The 19,752-nt window shown below is 32.4% G+C and overlaps 1 protein-coding gene across 3 annotated transcripts; it reads left to right on the top strand.

Annotated features, from left to right (window-relative positions):
- The first annotated feature begins 67 nt into the window (after positions 1 to 67).
- On the top strand, positions 68 to 19,378 carry LOC106057144 (4'-phosphopantetheine phosphatase-like). 3 transcript variants are annotated; one of them, XM_056011869.1, is made up of 18 exons: positions 68 to 209; positions 4,052 to 4,113; positions 4,782 to 4,899; positions 5,054 to 5,130; positions 6,028 to 6,236; positions 7,151 to 7,334; positions 7,718 to 7,810; positions 8,916 to 9,084; positions 9,665 to 9,852; positions 9,945 to 10,026; positions 10,544 to 10,644; positions 11,128 to 11,283; positions 11,591 to 11,703; positions 11,990 to 12,077; positions 12,540 to 12,744; positions 13,355 to 13,512; positions 14,604 to 14,773; positions 15,313 to 19,378. In XM_056011869.1, exons 3-18 carry the CDS (start codon positions 4,806 to 4,808, stop codon positions 15,572 to 15,574), a joined length of 2,349 nt encoding a protein of 782 aa, XP_055867844.1. In that variant the 5' UTR covers positions 68 to 209; positions 4,052 to 4,113; positions 4,782 to 4,805; the 3' UTR covers positions 15,575 to 19,378. The 3 variants fall into 3 exon arrangements, with proteins under 3 accessions (XP_055867844.1, XP_055867842.1, XP_055867845.1); XM_056011867.1 differs by lacking the exon at positions 4,052 to 4,113; XM_056011870.1 differs by lacking the exons at positions 68 to 209; positions 4,052 to 4,113 and adding an exon at positions 4,154 to 4,280.
- Positions 19,379 to 19,752: the final 374 nt, after the last annotated feature.

The following is a 19,752-nucleotide window of genomic DNA, read 5'->3' as shown; positions in this document are numbered from 1 at the left end:
CACTGGCATATATTTACGCTCTGGTGAATGTATCTAAAAAAATTAATAAAAACAAAAATAGGAACGAAACAATTGGCTTTGTAGTCTGATCTGTATTGCTAGATCTATCTACTAGTATAGATTATAGATTCTAGATCTAGATTCTAGATCTATACTAGATAAAGTATCAAGCAGCTTCGAGCGTGTGCCCTAGTAAAAGATCTAGATCTGTTAGTATCTGCTTTTTTTTCTAGATCTAGACCTTATCATTATCTATTTTACCTCTTTTATCAACCGACCTTATTTAAACTTATTATAATTATTATAATTATTTAAATTATTATATTATAATTATTTAAAATAATTTAAATTATTATACAAATTATCAAATAGTTGAAATAGATCTACAACCTAAGACTAAGACAAGACATTACATAATAGGCAGGCTAAGGCATAAGGCATAAGTCAGGCTAAGTGTGAAAGTGCGCATATATAATATATTATATATCGCATACCCGGTCAGTATCACCTAGGGAGGAAAGGGGAGGATTCTTCTTCTTCTTAAACTGTCAGGTAGAGTTGAGCCTTCGGCTCTTGGAACTCTAGGCCTGCAAAAGTGAACAAGAGCTCCCTCTCACCGGCCTGAATGAGAACAATGTACACTGTTCTGTCTGAGGGGTGAGTCAGACTCGCGGCAAGAGACAGCATACACTAAGACCCTCGCCATTTTCCTTTTCTATACCAGGCTAACTGTGCGGGACACGCCATTTATGTAACGGCCCCTTGAGGAACAGCTCCTGGATTGTGACAAGGTTGTGGGAGCTTTTTTTACAACTCCGCACAGTGCAATGAGGATGCTCTCGCACCCCCTTAGGCACCCCCACGGGAGTCGAAAGGGGAGGATAATACTGTACTAAAAACGAAAATGACTAGCACACCTTGTCAGTATCACCTACGTGACCAATGGAGGGAAGGGGGGGGGATAATACGTACTAAAAACTAAAGTTAAAGCGACTAGATTCTAAATGTAAGTCTTAACTAAGACTAAAGCTAAGATTGATCAGCAACCTTAAATTAGTGAAATCTCTAGTCTAGATTCTATACTACTATAGTCTAGATTCTAGATTCATATTGTTGACTTTCACTCAACTTCTCAAGCTGTTAATAGTATAAAGCCATAAAATAAAAGGCATCTCTCAATCTAAGGTTTACCAAACTCTAAGCCTAAGTTAGCCAGTTAGGCTTTAGAAGCTGTCTAAGCGCATCCAAAGGAGTACAAAGTACATAGAAATGAATTTCATTGTCAAATCCTTTTGAATAGCCCCCTTTGTAAGTTATTGAACACTAGGACCTACTATTTTTAGGCTTAACGAGCAATAGACTCTCTTTCCAAATCCAGCGAACCTCAGTCTACAATAAGATTTTAACATATTGCTCTTCATTTGTTTCACAAAACTGTTGAAAGATGAGCTTAGTTTTGGCATGGATTTGTATTTTATTTACAATTGTTATAATTAGATTCAAATAGGAATGAAATTGCCGGCTTAAATATTAACAAGATGTTGCTTGTGTGTCACAACTCATAAGGTGAATAGTGGAGAGATCTGGATTTTCTTTATTCTATATAATCTTTTTGTGTCACAGATAAGTTTTTAACAATATTAATTTTTTTTTTTATCTATGTTCAAACAACATCATAAGACTTTTATTTTAAGTTGTTTTTTATTTTGTTGTTGTTTGTTGTTGTTTTTCTTTGGCAAAAAAAATGCTATGTGATTTTCTAAGAGGAAACTAAAACATATTCTGCATCTAATAGCCATTTTTCTTTGAAAATATTTTTTGAATAGTAAAAAATTTTTCAATTGTTCATAAATATTCTTAAATTACTGTTTGGATATTGCTTTATGTTTGTGAAGGCGACATAGTTTCATAAATTCATTTGAAAATGTTATCATGCAAAGTAGAACATTGGAATACTTTTTATCTGGTGGCAATGCTATAAAACTTTTGGAGAGATTCCTTTATACACAGTAGTAACGTTTCCTCATGACTGACTGTCAATGTTTTCGTTGTATGTCAAATTAACATTTACAAACGTATTAATACATTCTCATATGTAGATAAAAAGAACTGTAATCTAAAAAGCGTATTACTTAGTTTGTTTATCATGCACAGTGCCCCACCGCTCTTTAGTTAGTTCCCAGCACACCCCAGTTTCACGAAATTTCCCCCCTCCCCCGGGGCGCTAGTGCCTTTGTTGAAGACCACTTTTCTATACTAATGGTATGAAATGTCTTTTGCTGAATGTCTGCTGATCGTAAGATAGTAGATCTGGAACATCTATTTTAAAACTATTCTAGTTCTGAGTCTTTGGTGGTATAACATTTTGCAGGGGAGCAGGTACTCACAGACCTGAAAGTATTAAATTGTAATGGTCTCACAATGTTCTTTTTTTTTTTTTCATAGCTTTTTAAAAAAATAAAAAAATTAAATGAAAATTAATTATACAACAATTATAGGATGGCTTGAATCAAAGGCATATTTTCAAAAAAAATTCTATTTTAGTCTCTTTCGACAAATCTTTTATTTCCCCCCACCCCCCAATCCCGGCTAAAAACTGAAATGACCTTTCTATGAAACTTGTTAATGTTGTGGTAAAGAAAGGAAGTAACTTTTCATGAAAGATTTTTGAACACATTTTTTGAGTGATGTACCTCATCCTTGATTTGAACAAAAAAGTCAGGTAGTTTTGTAGAGAATAACAGAGTACCTGTTATGTCTAGAATCATGTCAAGTTTTGCAACCTTTGTAAAGCAATGGCTTCTCCAGGTTGTTCTTTTCTATCTTGCTGGTAGGCACTTACAGAAAAAATATCTTGCCATGCTTCAAGTCTCTCTCTGGCTTTGCCGTCTAAATTCATAATTTTATCCATCTTAAACTTTAAACCTTTGCATTTTTTGCTTTGTTTTTAGAACCAAACTGGCATTTCTTTATTTGTGTGGGCATGTTCCTCATCATGCATACAAACTTTTAATCAAGTCAGTGTTTAGCAATGTCATAAGTATTACAATTTAACATTTTTGATGATCAGAAGTCCATTATATCCGAAATTGAGACCCTCACATCAAGGATAGAAGTTTTTATTTTCGACAACCACTGTTGTCATCAAGAGGATGTTTTTGTATTGTAACAAATGTCTATATAGAAAAATAACAAAAACTTTCTTTTGCTACAAAGTTGTCAAACTGCTGAATCAAATTTTGTGCAGAATGAAGCTGTCAAACACTCTGAGTGGAATAGAGATTTTGAAATAAAAATATATTTTCTCAGAAAGATGGGACTGACACAGAGATCTACAACTTTGTTGGAAAAAGTCATTTCAGCTTTATATCATGAGGATTGTTGCTGTTCGAAATTGAAAAAGTTAGCTTTAGTTGGTCTGCTTCTCGTGTATCACTTTTGACACGTAAAGTAACAGCAATAATCTCATAAAAAGTTAGGGAAGGATATTGGAAGTACTCAATATTTATTTTGCTAATTGATTTATTTTATTTTGATTGCTTTCATCTGATTCCAATAGTATTTTCATTTCTGGTTTAAAAAAGCTATTTTTATTTTTTTAAAGCAATATTATTAATTGATAAATTGATGATACAATAATCTTCTCTTTTAAAGAAATAATGAATGATTGAGTTGTAAAATTAGCATAACTATAGTGAATTCATTTTGTGTGTGTAATTTGGGTAATATTTAAAAATTAAAATGTAAGAGCTGGATTAGTTCATTTCGATCTATTTCTTTTAGGTTTAATGGAACCTAGTTTGGACTTTTAGGACACTTTACGATTTTAGGAGGACACTTTACATTTTTAGGAGGACACTTTACATTTTTAGGAGGACACTTTTCATTTTTAGGTCTTGGTGTACATGAATATGATTAGTAAAAATACTTTTGGAACTCATGTTATTTTCCATTGCAAAACACATAACAACTATTTATAACATAAAATACTAACTGGGCCTACATTCAAATAATGTTATCACAATGATTTGCATGTGTTTTTTTTAAATAGTTCAAGTGCCAAACTGAAGTAGTCTGCCACTATCCACAGGTTGTTATCTCAGTAATTGAGAGGTCAGAACTCATATATGTGGGCCTACTAACTTTACAATTTATAGTATTTAGTCTAATAAACATAATCTATAGTAATTGAGAAAAAATTAAGGAAATTAGTTGAATGCTTTACTTATGGATAGGACTATTTATCTATTACAGAAGAAAGATTTTACCTTATTCACTACGTAGGTCTTCAGTAAATAATGAAATTGCTCTTGATAGGCTATAGAGAAAAAAAAGTGATAATTGTTCATGTCACATTTTGATATCATCAAGCATCAAGAACTAGTGCTTTTGAAGATATTTCTCTTTCAAACAATTAAAAAAAATGAACAAACAGAATCTGTGATTTTCATGACAAAAGTTAATATTAAAAAAAAATTTATAATTTTTATGTTAGGTCCAAAGCCAGAAGTGTGGCCATTGTGCGAATTGGCTGGTTAAACCACAAAATAGCCACTTATTTAGCACATTAGCCAATCAACGTGAAGCGATAATGGTTATTTTGTGAATTGGCCGGCCAGTTCGCTAATTGGCTGATTTCAGGCTTAGGCTGTAACATATTTATGCATTTTTTTAGATTCTGAAAATTAAGGATAAGTACATATTTGTTATTATTTTAAAATTTAGGTTGTTTTCAGTAATTCCCAAATAATGTGTTATTAATGTTGTTTATTATTTTTCAGCCAACTGAATTCTAGTATTTTAAAATGGCTCATAAAAGCTATGCTAGATGTATAGACTTACCCACAGAGCAAGTGTTTCATAATATCAGAAATGCAAAAAGATTCGCTATAGATATTGGTAAAGTTGTTGTTTTTTTCAATGTGATTATTTTCATAAATCTTTTGCTTTCCTGAATCTTTATGTATATTTATATTATATTTATTATATTGTAAGCAAACAAACTATTCTATGCAGCTACAAGACTTTGTTTTAATTGTAATTTTTTGTTCAGGTGGTTCCCTAGCTAAAGTTGCCTACAGTTCTCTGGTGAAGAAAAAATCTACAATGGTCTTTGATGAGCCAGACTCTGTAAGTAGTTTACACAGCAAGTAAGTAGAAGCAGGTTCAGACCTTCATGATCCATTGGGTAGATGATGTAAAGGTTATCTGGTTCAAGGGCCAACAGTTAACCAGGGTGTCATGTATCCAGCACAATTACCGACTGACACTACTTTCTCCAAGTAATATCAGTTGAGTGGACTCAGGAGCGTTTAAAAATCTAGAAATTCATAATCCCAGACTTCACAGAGATTTGAACCCAAGACCCCTCAAAGTGGAAGCCTAACACTTCAGCACTCAGCTGCCACAACTCTAATAGTAATGTCCCCCCTTTAGACCTTGCAATCTATATCTATCTTAATGTGGCCAGCACAATGACCAACTGTTTTTACTTTTCCCCAACTAATGTCAGGTACCCTTTAGAGCTGGTTGGATTCAGAGGTGCCCTAAAAGTCCCAGTCCTCATCATGATTCAACTCTGATACCTCAGGTTTGGAAGCCAAACACTTAACTACTCGGCCACCATTCTTCTTAATAGTAATGTGGCCTTTTTAAAAATACTTTGTTATTGTTGGACTTAGTACCATATTAGACAATCGGAATTAGTTCAGTTAACAACAATGAAACTCAAACTCAGTTCTGTCTTCAGTTTTATTTTTGTGTTGGATTTTAGAAGCACTTATGTTTTTATTGATATTTTTGTTATCAAGAATAAATCATAAATTAAAAAAGCAATTTAATTTATAGAATCAAATGCTTTATTACAAATATAGCACATGAGAAAAAAAAATTTTCTCTGAATGAAAGTCCTATTATAAAGTTATTGAAGTTATTAGAACAGACATAATCTGTTCATTGTTTTGAGAAACATCATTAAAATTTGTGTCTGCTCTTTTACATAAAGCTTTTAAAAATAATCTTTTTCAGAGTTCAATTTATAATGTTTCTGAGACAGACCAGGAGATTGTTCGTCTCCATTTTGTGAAGTTTGAGACCAAGTACATCGAAACATGCTTGGACTTTATCAAGGCCAATCTGATCCAGTCCCGTGATTCCATGCTGGACAAGGTCATCAAAGTGACTGGGGGAGGTGCGTACAAGTACACTGAGCTCATCAACAGGAAACTGGGAGTGCAGTAGGTGAAAGTGTACACTTTGTTTTTGATCATTTGGTGACCTTAATTGGGAAAAATACTTTTCACTTTTCTTAAGTTCCATTTTTTTTTTAAACACAATGACTTCAATGCATAGCATCAGCAGTCTCTATTTGTTAGTCACCAGCTATCATAAGCTAGTCCGTCTATGATTGTGATTTTAGACACAAGGGGCAGGGACTGTCACCGTACCACCAATATGCAAGTCATGGATCCTTAGATGGTGATATGTTTTGCAGGGGCTCCATTGCTAATGATGGTCAATATTTGGGGAAACTACTGAGATTACTGAGCTTAAATGGGTACCTGATTAGGAAAAAATCAGAGTGGTTGATCGTTATGCATTATGTTAGCTGAAAATGCAGTTGTCATCTACTGGATTCTAAAATTGTAGAAAACTTGCCAAATTATTATTTACAGATAAAGCTTATTGTATTTAAATCTCTACTATTTGAAACTTATTTCTGTTGTCTTGTTCAAGCTCATGAATATGCTATGCTAATGGCTTTTTGTTCTTTTTGGGCTTTAGCAAACATTGAAGCTAGAATAATGAGATTTAAGTGTATGTGGGAGTCGTGTTCGAGAGGCTAAGTACGCTTGAACTTGGCTTGGCTTGGCTGCCTATAATGGGGGCTCAAGGTTCAACATCCAACTCGAGCAGAGTTGTGTTTACTGAGCGCCTAAAGGCAGCACGGAAATACTTCTCCCAGATACCCCCTCCACCCACTGGTCCACAAATGAGATTGGACCATAACGCTCTGAGCATGCTATAAGCATGAAAGTAGTGCCATATAAAAGCCATAATTTAATTTAATTTATGTGATTTGTGTATTTAAACAAGAGGAATAACAAACCAAAAGAAAGCTTACTACAGTGTTTGAATTTATGTTTGGCAGGGTGGACAAAGAAGATGAAATGGAGTGTCTCATCAAAGGATGTAATTTTCTTCTGAAGAATATTGCTGATGAAGCTTTTTGCTACTTGAGACATGGGAACCCAGAGTACAAGTTTCAAGGAGTTGACTCGGACATATTTCCTTACCTTCTAGTTAACATTGGCTCAGGTGTTAGTCTATGTAAGGTAACTAATAGTTGATAACCCTTAACATCTTGATAGCATTTACTCTAATGTAAGATACTTAATTTGTTCTAGTTAGTTCTGACTCAAGCTTAGATATTAATCTGTGTAGGATAATTGGTATTACACTGCTCAAATATGATTGTTTTATGGAAACTGATGAACTCATATTCTCTCTTTCTAAATTTATGTATTTATATCATTTGTCTCAATCATAGTCTTTGTAAGTGAATGTAATTAATGAAACACAATTTAAGTATCTGCTAGCTCTAGATGAACATCTTTTTGGATATTTTATTAATTTTTGTTGTTTTCTGTTTTGTAAAGTATTTTATTTCCTTTTGATTGTGAAGTAGTATTAAAGTTTTGTAATTTTTCTTATCAAGGTAGAATCAGAAAGCAAATTTGAAAGAATTGGTGGCACTTCTACTGGGGGAGGAACTTTCTGGGGCCTGGGGTCACTTTTGACTTCAGCAAAGGTAAAACAAGCTATACATCTGTAAAAAAAAAAATAAAAAAATAATGTATTTAACATTTCTTATTGTAAATGTATATGACTTGAGATATGGTATAGGTTTGTCATCAGTGCATGTGAAACCAAAAAATGCCCTTGTACCTTTCTGAAGTGATTACTCCATATGTCCTTCTGAGAGCCCTGTGCTCCATGGACTCAATGCTTCTAGTCGTGCCATGTTCCTCTCTCAAAAGTTATGGTTTGCTGGCTTTTTCAGTGCATGGACCAAAGGTTTAGAACTCGCTCCACATTAATCTTAGACAGACCACATGCTTCACTACTTTCAAGAAGAACGTTAAGACCTATCTGACCAAATTATTTTTAATAAGTTTGTCATTTTAACTCTTGTGTTTACATCTGAAATATTAGTACTGCACATTGAGCCTGCATAATGTTTGTTAACGTGCTTTATCAATTAAATTATTATTATTATATTTAATACTATAAAGTTACATATATGGTAGAAGATAATCCTAATAAGAATCAACAGTATAGAAAAACTTATTTATTTATTCTTATCACATTTTCTACATATTGTGCTTGTTAACTGTTCCCCATTTTTATTAGCAGATAAGACACTTTAATAATGAATACATTGGACTGCAAATTTAATCTTGCTATGGTGTAAAAACAATGTCAATAGTATTGGTGCACATTACTCCATCTATATCTCTCTCTACCTCTTTCAGCGTGCATTCACACCATTCCACATTCACACTAAGCTGCACAGGAAACACACAACTTACATAATGAATGTCTAATAATGTACCAGTAGTAATTTGTATAAAAATAAAAAATTAATGTTTATAGATGAGTAGCTACAGAATACTGAACAGAAAAAAATAAAGCTATTCTGTCTTTAGAATCCATTCTACAGATTATTTTTTTTTTAACTTAGACTTAAACATGTCTACAATTAAGTTCTACTTGGACTCTGGACAGTTGTATGAAAAAGCATGCTTTTTATTAAATGTATTTCTGCCAGTAGTTTTATACATATATAAAAAAAAAAATGTATTGATAGTTAAAGAATTTTCATTCTTAAGAAATTTGTTTCAAATCTGTTAAAGGAATTTGATGACCTCTTGGAGTTGGCAGAAAAAGGTGACCACAAGTCTGTGGACATGCTGGTTAAAGATATCTATGGTGGAGATTACAATGCTGTTGGACTCGGTGGTGATGTCATTGCCAGCAGTTTTGGTAAAGCTGCCAGATGTACTAAAGATACCGCTCAAAACTGTAAGCAGATTTTCAACATTTGTTAATAGTTTGTACGTTTGCACTCTGAATAATTGTAAACACATTTTAGATACATGATTAAATAACAATTAAGAAAACAAAAATATTTGGTCAAGATAAATAACTCTCTTACAAGAATTTAATAAAGCAAATATCACACAAAACTAATTAGGTTATTTCACCTACAGCAACTTTAAATGGACTGACCTTATATTGGCTTTACGTTCATGAAGTTGAAGCAGGCTCAACTCATGTTGGTGGTTTTTATAAAAAACACAAAAACAATGACATTGCTAATTGAGTTTCTTAATAAAACACCATTATTAAAGTTACTTTTAGAACTCTATTAAAATACTTTTTTTTACTGAAATCCTTAGCACTTTTAATCATTGCCATTTGATAATAATTATGAATGATTTTATTATTGAGAACTTTTTTTTAAACTTGCAGATTTATTTAATTTAAAGTATTTTATTTATATTAATGTTAAAAAAAAAAGATGTTTTATGCAATAATTTATGTTGTTCTTATTCTTTCATCATTTCGTCACTTCAGTTCTCTTCATGTTTTTGCATTACAGCCCCTACTTTTAAGAAAGAGGATGTAGTTCGCAGTCTTTTATTGTGCATCAGCAATGACATTGGTCAGATTGCATACCTGCAAGCCAAAATACACAATGTCAAGAAGATTTATTTCGGTGGATTTTTTATTAGAGGACATCCATTTACAATGCACACCATAACATTTGCCATCAATTTTTGGTCCAAGGTAATAAAATGTCTAAATTTCTTAGTCTCATAATAAACAGTTTTAAAATAATATAAAAGTTAAACTTATTGCTTGCTTTTAATTTTTGTTAGGGAGAAATACAAGCTCTTTATCTCCGTCATGAGGGTTACCTTGGTGCTATTGGCGCATTTTTAAAAGGCATGGAAGAAGAAGGTGAATATTTTTTCAAATATACTTTTGCATGCATGTTTCAGGGAATGTACCAGGAGAAAATTGTCAATCAGGGGCTATTTCAGAATTGACTAAAAATGTCTGCTTACTAACTAAAATGTCAGCCTCACATATTCACAATGTAAAGCTCAGAGTTGTCTACGAACTTTGACATTCACATTTAACATTCCCTATTTCTTCTTGTCTCCATTAGAGTTTCAAAGGAAGTGTTTGAGACATGGATGCAATAGCTTTGCCTTAAATGCTGTCACAGTTGACATCATAATGATTGATTAAAATGTAACACACACACATACATAACTTGATAAAAATAATTGTGTCACTTTTTTATCTTCATTTTCTTCTGTTTAGTAGCTCATCAGGGCACCACAAGCTTATAATAATAAGGCATTGGAGTTCAAAAGTTAGGTGGGGGGGATAATATTTAGTGACTTGTTTAATGTGTAGATAGAACGAAAATATGTTTTGAAAATAAATATTCTAACTAAATTGTTTACAGATTCAGAGCGCTATTCATGGGGTGAAAATCTGGCAGGCAGCTCTGGATTAGCCAGTCCTAAACATATGACTGTCAGCCTCATGCAGGAGTTGACTAACAATGTAAACACACATTTTTGTTCTTTCTTGATTTTTTTTAAAAAAAGGAAACTTGTTGGATTTATTTTTTATGTGTAGTAAAGAAGCACCATAAATACTACTTATTAGAATTTCAACATTCTATAAAATAAAATATGTAAGAAGCAGTGAATAAAATAAATCTTATACATTGTTTTTTTTTTAAACACACTGCTTGCTTTACATTTGTTATCTGCATTTTTGTTCTTTCTTGATTTTTTTAAAAAAAGGAAACTTGTTGGATTTATTTTTTATGTGTAGTAAAGAAGCACCATAAATACTACTTATTAGAATTTCAACATTCTATAAAATAAAATATGTAAGAAGCAGTGAATAAAATAAATCTTATACATTGTTTTTTTTTAAACACACTGCTTGCTTTACATTTGTTATCTGCTTTTAACTTCCATTCAAACTATCCTCCCCTTTGTATCAAATCTAAAATAAAATTATTTTTTTACAATTTAGTTTTCGATGCTTGAAATCAATCGACTGGAGCGAGCTTTACAGCCGTGTCCACTTCTGCTAGATGTTATTAGCTATTTCCCTGATACAGTGGACTTAACCCAGGATAAAGATGCCAGAGACTATTGGCTGAAGTGTTTTGCAGAAGGGGCAAACAAAGTAATACTTTTTGTTATTTTACATTCCATTAATTTATAAACCAGTTATTTCTCTTTTTAAATAAAGCCTCACTGTCAAAGTTGTATGCGTGCTCCAAGGGCATAGATGTTAGTTATGAATAGTTTTCTCTGTCAGCATTATTTATATTTTCTAAACAATATTTATCTGAACATATCTATAAGTGGATAGATGTAAATATTTTGTGAAAGCACAAATAGAAAAACAATGAAAGTTTACACGAATAAATGAGATTGTTGTTATGTTATGTTGCTCCAATAAATTTAGTTTTAATTAATTTAATTTTTAGACACGGCTGCTGGCCATCAAAAGTCAGCCACATGAAGTGGATGCTACAGAGAGAGCCGACAAGTTTCTTCAAAAATATCTGGAAAGATTGAAAAGTCTTGAAATAAATCCTTGGTAAGGGACTTCATATCATGCTATACCCTGCGTTATCATAAAAACATTTTATTTTCTACTTTATCCACAAGAGACACTTGGTTTGTACAGCACGCAATTTCTGTTCAAATGAAAGCATAGTTATAGTTTATTTATGTATTTATTAAACTTAAAACAGGTAGAGTTGCTTGTATTGAAGAATTAGTCCTGTCCTCTGTACATAGTAAAAAAAAATAATTTTCTACTAGAATTTAAACTTTGTATATTTAGATTAAGATATTTGATCTTTTTTTTTTTTTTCATTTAGTGCTTATGGTTCTTTGACAGTAAGAAGTCTACTAGATACAAGTGCCCACTTTTTGGAGGAGTCATTATTCACTGACATTTTTTCTCAGGTATCAATGACATTTTAATTTCTATAGTCTTTTTTTTTCTAAAACATATCAACACCTTTTAATCTTGACAATAACATTGCTATTTAAAATACCTATTCTTCACAGAGGGGAGGGGGGCGGGGCTGGTTAGTTTTCAACTTTTATTAATGTATCGCAAGTAATTTAATTCTTGCAATGTTTAATATATATATATATTTTTTAATGTGTTATGTAAATGGTTTACAGGTATGTAAATGTGGTTTACATTTATGTAAAGTGGTGTACAATTATGTTTGATTTATGGTTACACTTATTTATAAAGTTGTTACATTTCACTTTTCTTTTAAATTTCAGACATTTCTTCCAAGGAGAAGATAAATGCTATTCATAGCATTGTAATTTTGTAAATCACTGTTAAACATATTATTTAACATATATCTAACAGGTCTTTATTAATTTCAAAATGTTATTTTTTATGAACAGCAAAAGCAAATTGAAAATGAACAAGCACTCCGTCTGCTACCTCAGCGCTTGAAATACTTGGATGAATTGCCCCTTAGTGAGAGACATTTTGAGATGGCTTTGGGGATATTAGCTGGCAATGTGTTTGACTGGGGCGCTAAAGAAGTCTGCAGTATACTAGAAACACAACAGATGAGTTTGCAGGATGCTCAAGCTAAATTACAAAGTAGGTTGCAGCTTTTCAGTAATTAAAATAATTAGCTTTTCCTTTTCAATATTGGATTTAGTTAAAAAAATGTTTTAGTCTCTTTTTTTCATTTTGAATCAAGCTCATTAAAAAATTGGGAAATAAGTCAGTGCAATAACCAAAAAGCTTTTTTCATTCCTAACCTTAAGGACAAACTGTTCCACTGGTCATAACCATAATCAGTGCAATAACCAAAAAGCTTTTTTCATTCCTAACCTTAAGGACAAACTGTTCCACTGGTCATAACCATAATCAGTGCAATAACCAAAAAGCTTTTTTCATTCCTAACCTTAAGGACAAACTGTTCCACTGGTCATAACCATAATCAGTGCAATAACCAAAAAGCTTTTTTCATTCCTAACCTTAAGGACAAACTGTTCCACTGGTCATAACCATAACAATATCATGGTAGAAGCTGTTTTGAGCAATGGTCAGTCTAGACCTGCGTCCATACATAATGTGTACTTCTACTGGAATGTTAACTAGTTTTGGCCTTACATTATTTTCATCCAGAATATTTTAGTCAAAGTTTATTTGATGGAAAAAAATGACATGTATTGTAAAAACATTTTTTCTTTCTTCCTACTAGAAAGGCCATGGTTGTTTGATGATTTTGATGCCTGGTTGGCAAGGATTACGCAGCCTCATCCATACAGATGTGCTGTTATATTTTGCGACAATTCTGGAATGGACATTATTTTAGGAATATTTCCTTTTGCCAGACACCTGTTATCTGTAGGAACAAATGTGAGTTATAATATACTGGAATCTGTGCTACTGCATCTCCTCAACTTTCCCAGACAAACTTGTTCAGTGCTAACATAAACTATTTCTGATAAAGATGCTTAGATTATCACTTTAAAAAAAGGCTATGTGAATCATTCAGAAGATTTTCAGCCTAAAAGCCATGTAAGAGTCTGACAAGTCTCAAAATGTCATCGAGACCAATGAAACTGAAACTTTGCAGCTTCATTAAGCACTGAACATGTGTTTCGAGGGGCTGGATAGCAGAAGCAAGGGCTTGCATGACTTGTGGGTCACTATTTGGGCATAACTATTCTGATGTATAAAAAGGTCTAACTGGTCAACTAGCAAACTGTTTGAATGTGTTCTTTGATTCCTGCCTACAGTCCACCCATCCTTTCTGTAAGAAGTTTAAACTACAGGATGTTATTATCTTCATTCTAGAAAATATGGGTTGCATGGTGGTTGAGAGGTAAAGCGCTTGGCTTCCAAACCGAGGAGTCCCGGGTTCAAATCCTGGTGAAGACTCGGATTTTTAATTTCAGTATCTTTAGGGTCCACCCAGCTCTAAAGGGTACTTGACATTAGTAGGGGAAAAGTAACGGCAGTTAATCATTGTGACACCCTTCTTAACTGTGGGCCACAGAAACAGATGATCTTTACATCATCTGTCTTAAGATCACAAGGTCTGAAAGGGGAATTTTATTTTTACTCTAGAAAACATACAAAAGAAATCTCCTAGAGTACCTTAAACATATGAAGCTAGATTACTTGTCCTCACTCCTGGGCTAAAATTGCAGTCTGTGAGTGTTAAGTCAAATTGACTGACTGTAAAACACATAAAAAGACTATTTATAATTTATTCTTTAATTTAATATATGTACGCAGGTTCAGAATCAAGGATCATTCTAGTCCATTCAATCAACATCTTGACTTTTAAAAGCATGACTAAGAAGTGTAATACAATCTTAGATCACAGTTTTAGTACAATGTCAGGTCTGTGTACTGGCTTGTACATTGTACAGATTATTTTCATAATAGTTTACTAGAATAATGCTGCGTGTTCTCATTGAAAACTCTATTCTTGTCTTCAGGTTATCCTGTGTGCTAATTCCCAGCCTAGTCTAAATGATGTTGTTTATGGTGAACTTTTGTGGGTAGTTAAAAAAGCCGGTGATGTTTGTCCAATTCTACAAGAAGCTATTCGAGATGGTAGATTGAAGGTGATGGAATCAGGTCAAGGTTCTCCTTGTCTTGACCTTAGGTTAGTTTGAAAATGTGTTGCAACATTTACTAAGGAAACGTTAGGATTTTACGTTACACCAAAAATTCACCTTTTTTTTTTTTTACCTTTAACCTCCCCCCTTACAACAAAGGGTAACAAAACTCAATTATCCCAGACCCGCAAAAGCTAAGGAACCACTTTACCTGTTAATAATAATAATTTAATTTATAAAGCACTGTTGACAAACATAATGTAGGCTCAAGGTGCTGTGATAAAACACAAGAGCTAAAAGGAAAAAAGTAATCTAAAAAAAAGTTTTGTTATTTCATTAGAATATTTTTTTGTTATGTAAAATTCTTCAGACAACCCTCCCTTTGTAAGAAATGGTAACAAATTTGTATAACCCCCTCCCCATTACATATGATATACAAAAGATTTTTAAAGTTCAAATTAAGTTATTAGTTTCTTTTTTTTTTTTTTAAAGTTGTAATTTAATTAATTAATAACCGTTACATTTCCATTAAAAAAAAAAGTTGATTATACTAGCACTTAACCAAATGCTTGACTTGTTTTTGCAGGCTAATAGATGAACACCTGGTGGTGGCCATCAAAGAACAGGAGGCTGATCTCATTGTCATTGAAGGAATGGGCAGAGCGGTTCACACAAACTTTGATGCTACATTTGCCTGCGATGCCCTGAAAGTGGCAGTAATCAAAAACAGGTGGCTGGCCAACCGGTTTGGAGGGGAAATGTTCAGCGTAATGTTTAAATACGAGAAAGGCAGAAAGGTCTCCTCTAGCCCTTCACCTGCCCGCTCCTCATCTCCAGTACACAGGTAGCAAGGGCAGCAGCTCTTTTGTTTTTCAAACCTTCTTTAAACCAGAAAAAAAGTAATTCCATTTATGTAATATCGGCAGATGGAAATTAAAGAGTGACTTTTAACAAATCTTTTGTTCGTGTCTGTCCCATATCTGTTAAAGAATCACTGTGATTTTGTAAAACAGTTTTATTGTTTTGTTTTTCTATTTTGCACGTATGTTTGTAGCATTCTGAAATGTTATCCTGAAAAAGAAATCTATCAAAATCTATCAATGGATGTAAAACTTGTCGGACATTATATATATGTTTTTGTTATTTAATTCCTCAAAAGTTTAATTTATTTTGTGAGGTCATATTTATTCATATAGAAATATAGATTCTCTAATGCAAACAATACTTAATGTTCATTATATGATTTAAGAAAAGTTATATCAAAGTTAGAGTTAAGGTTCTAACATTTCACATGCACCTCCCCCTTTTTTTTCCTTCTGTTTATGAAATCAAAAGCATAATTATGTTGGTGTTAATATGTTAGAAATTATATTTTTGACATTTAGCACATTATAATGCTGTTATTATTTGTAAATTTATTTCTAAGCAGATTTTTCTCTATTTTTTTATACACATTTGACTAGAATTATCCAGTTTATCAGTGTTTTTCAACACACAGAGAGCCTCCTATATAGTTGCCACTTCTGATGAATAAAGTGAATTCATATTTTTTAAATATTGAAAAATCAGAAACTAAAAAAGAAAAAAAACAACACTAATCCATTTAGTTTGCATTATTTTATGAGATTATTAAATTCAAACATAATTACCTTAGAAAAGTTTTAAGTTCACAATTTCTCAGCAACTTAGTATATGGTGCTGCAAAAAGAAAAGTATTGAAGACAACCCAGAAGACAATTGACTGGCATCAAGGATAGGACTGTTGTCAAGTATTAACGATTTGCTAGGGTTTTAGTTTCCTGGGTCCCTCCTAACAGGTTAACTCTTCTTGTGATAAGATAACAAATGATTTGAGTGCGGCTAGTTTAATAAAAACAGAGATTGAATATGCACAATGAGATATTTATAAAATTCATCAATTTCATTAGTGATAATGAATTTTACAGTGTACAAATATTTGTAGTGCATCCATCTGGTACCACTCAGTGTGCACCTCCATATCCTTTACATATTCTACATAACTATAGTATAGTTGATTTTTTTTTTTTAAATTTGACTTTTGCAAGGAAGTGGAGGTTTTTCTAATGTATCCATGACAAATAGCTGTAAAACATGTTTTTTTTTAGTATGTCAAATATTTTGCAAGTGTTCACAAGATGTTTATATCAGGCCATGTTTTTGTTTAGTATGTCAAATATTTTGAAAGTGTTCACAAGATGTTTATATCAGGCCATGTTTTTGTTTAGTATGTCAAATATTTTGTAAGTGTTCACAAGATGTTTATATCAGGCCATGTTTTTGTTTAGTATGTCAAATATTTTGCAAGTGTTCACAAGATGTTTATATCAGGCCATGTTTTTGTTTAGTATGTCAAATATTTTGCAAGTGTTCACAAGATGTTTATATCAGGCCATGTTTTTTTTTAGTATGTCAAATATTTTGAAAGTGTTCACAAGATGTTTATATCAGGCCATGTTTTTTTTTAGTATGTCAAATATTTTGCAAGTGTTCACAAGATGTTTATATCAGGCCATGTTTTTTTTAGTATGTCAAATATTTTGCAAGTGTTCACAAGATGTTTATATCAGGCCATGTTTTTTTTTAGTATGTCAAATATTTTGCAAGTGTTCCAAAGATGTTTATATCAGGCCATGTTTTTGTTTAGTATGTCAAATATTTTGCAAGTGTTCACAAGATGTTTATATCAGGCTATGTTTTTGTTTAGTATGTCAAATATTTTGCAAGTGTTCCAAAGATGTTTATATCAGGCCATGTTTTTGTTTAGTATGTCAAATATTTTGCAAGTGTTCCAAAGATGTTTATATCAGGCTATGTTTTTGTTTCTTTGAAGGGAGGGAAGTGGCTAATTTAAAGAGAAACTCCAATGGTTTTTCAAATTTGAGTTATTGACATATTTAAATTCTGCGTAAAAAGTTGTAATAGTAAACATTTTACCATTTTTTATTTAAATGCTTAGAAACATTTATATTTAATAATTAGTCAGTAAATTCTTGACATCTAAAAAAAAAAAAGGATTCTTAGAGATTTTGTTTTAAGCTATTTCATACGTCACTTCCCTCAACAATTCTGAAAGAGAAACTAGATTTGACCAATCGTATCGCTTCATTCTTACATTAGCTGTTTGGCTTAGTGACGGCCTAGTCCAGAGCTATGATACAGTTATATATATATATATATATATACACATGTATAGATAGATCTAAAAGCATTAGGATAATCAACTCGAGAAAAAAAATTACATTTTTCATCTAAGCCTTTCTCTGTCCCAAGAAGTAAATAGATCGTGTGTCTGACTGATTCAAACAAACAGACGTTACTTAAGATAAGATAAGATAACTCGAGACTACGTGACCGTACACGTAGTCTCGAGTTATCTTATCTTAAGTAACGTCTGTATTATATAAGATAAGATAACTCGAGACTACGTGTAGTCGGTCATGACAAGAGAACCAAACGATAGTGTTTGTTGTGTGTTGAGTGGTCTGGCGAGACAATACAGACTGCCGTGGTTAGTCAAGCATGTAAATCTACTTTTAATACGCATTTTTTCTTTGCTTACAAGATCTATATCTAACTGCATAGACGAAGATATATTTCTTTTACAAGAATGTAAACTTTGCTGTATGGTCTCCTGTTATACAATAAGTCAATAGATTAAAACACCTATGTGACGTCACATAGAAACCCGGTGAAAGTCTGTTTTGGATGCGCAGGAAAATTACGTCGGAAAAACATCAAATGCTAAGTTATTATTGCAAAGAAAAAAAAAAGAATCATATATTCATTATCTGTAAATCAAAACAAATATTATATCAAAAATTGTCAAAACCATCGGAGTTTCCCTTTAAAAACAAACATTACATCAAGTCATTATTCAATGTTACATGAATCAAAGTGATACATGAATCAATGATGCATGAATCAAAGTACTGATTTTATTTCTTTGCATGACAATCAACTTATGTCCTTTTTTTTTAACTGAAGGGTAATCAGACCTGTTGTGTTCATTATAGATGCTTTATAAACAAATCTAACAGCTTGTATATATGTGTGCTAAAACTGAAAAAGACTTAAGACTATCCTTTAGAAAGAAAGTTACCCTGTCAGGATCACAATAGTTCATGCAGGAACTGTAGAAAGTCTGCCATAATCTGTTTAGTCATCACTTGGGATTTGGATTCTTTAGCAGAACAGTATTTTGTTTTTTTTGTTTTTGCTTTTTTCTTTTGATCTCAGGATTCTACTATATTTCTTAGTCTGCTCAACTCAAATGGCTTCCTGGCATGTTACGGTGGGGAAGAAGGTTGTTAGTTTTGATAGCTGCACTTGTAGATTTGTGGTTTCACATTGCAAGAACTCCCTAGAGATGAATTACAGATATAACTAGGAGCAATCACTCTATTTTAAAATTATTTCTTGGTTAGTGCCCTTGGCAACTCAGGGATTTCATTTCAGATTAATATATTTAGCTCTCCACAAGGATCCGAACTGAGACTTGTTTGATCAGAAGTACACTGTGCCATCTCCATGTAAATTTTTTTTTTAATTTGACAATATTTTTTTTACAAAGTTCTGTGAGTCATATCTGTACTGAAGAGAAATTAAATATTTAAACTACATTTAAAAAATAATTGTTGATTTTTCTAGTTTAATATTAAACTAGTCGACCGGCGCCTATGCGACCGTAGTGGGCCTCGCACTTTCATAGAACCCGCGCTAATTCTAAGTGTATAAATTATTAAATTAAACCATTTTATAACTTATAACAGATTTCCCGCTGCCTCCAGTCGATTTACCAGGAGCTCTTGGAAATCTCCTGAAATTGCAAAATATACGAAAAAGTCCTGGAAATCTCCGGAAATTATTAAAAAATCTTTTGAAAACTCATACAAATCTCATGAATTATATACACAAAAATTGTCATTTTGGGGTGTCATTCAATATGGAAAACTCCAATCCAACGCGCGATAAATATAAACGGCATTATGCATAAGCCGTAATTGTG

This window comes from Biomphalaria glabrata, chromosome 15 (genome assembly GCF_947242115.1).
Source record: "Biomphalaria glabrata chromosome 15, xgBioGlab47.1, whole genome shotgun sequence".
Lineage (NCBI taxonomy): Eukaryota > Metazoa > Mollusca > Gastropoda > Planorbidae > Biomphalaria > Biomphalaria glabrata.
This window is presented reverse-complemented; position numbering and strand designations above follow the sequence as displayed.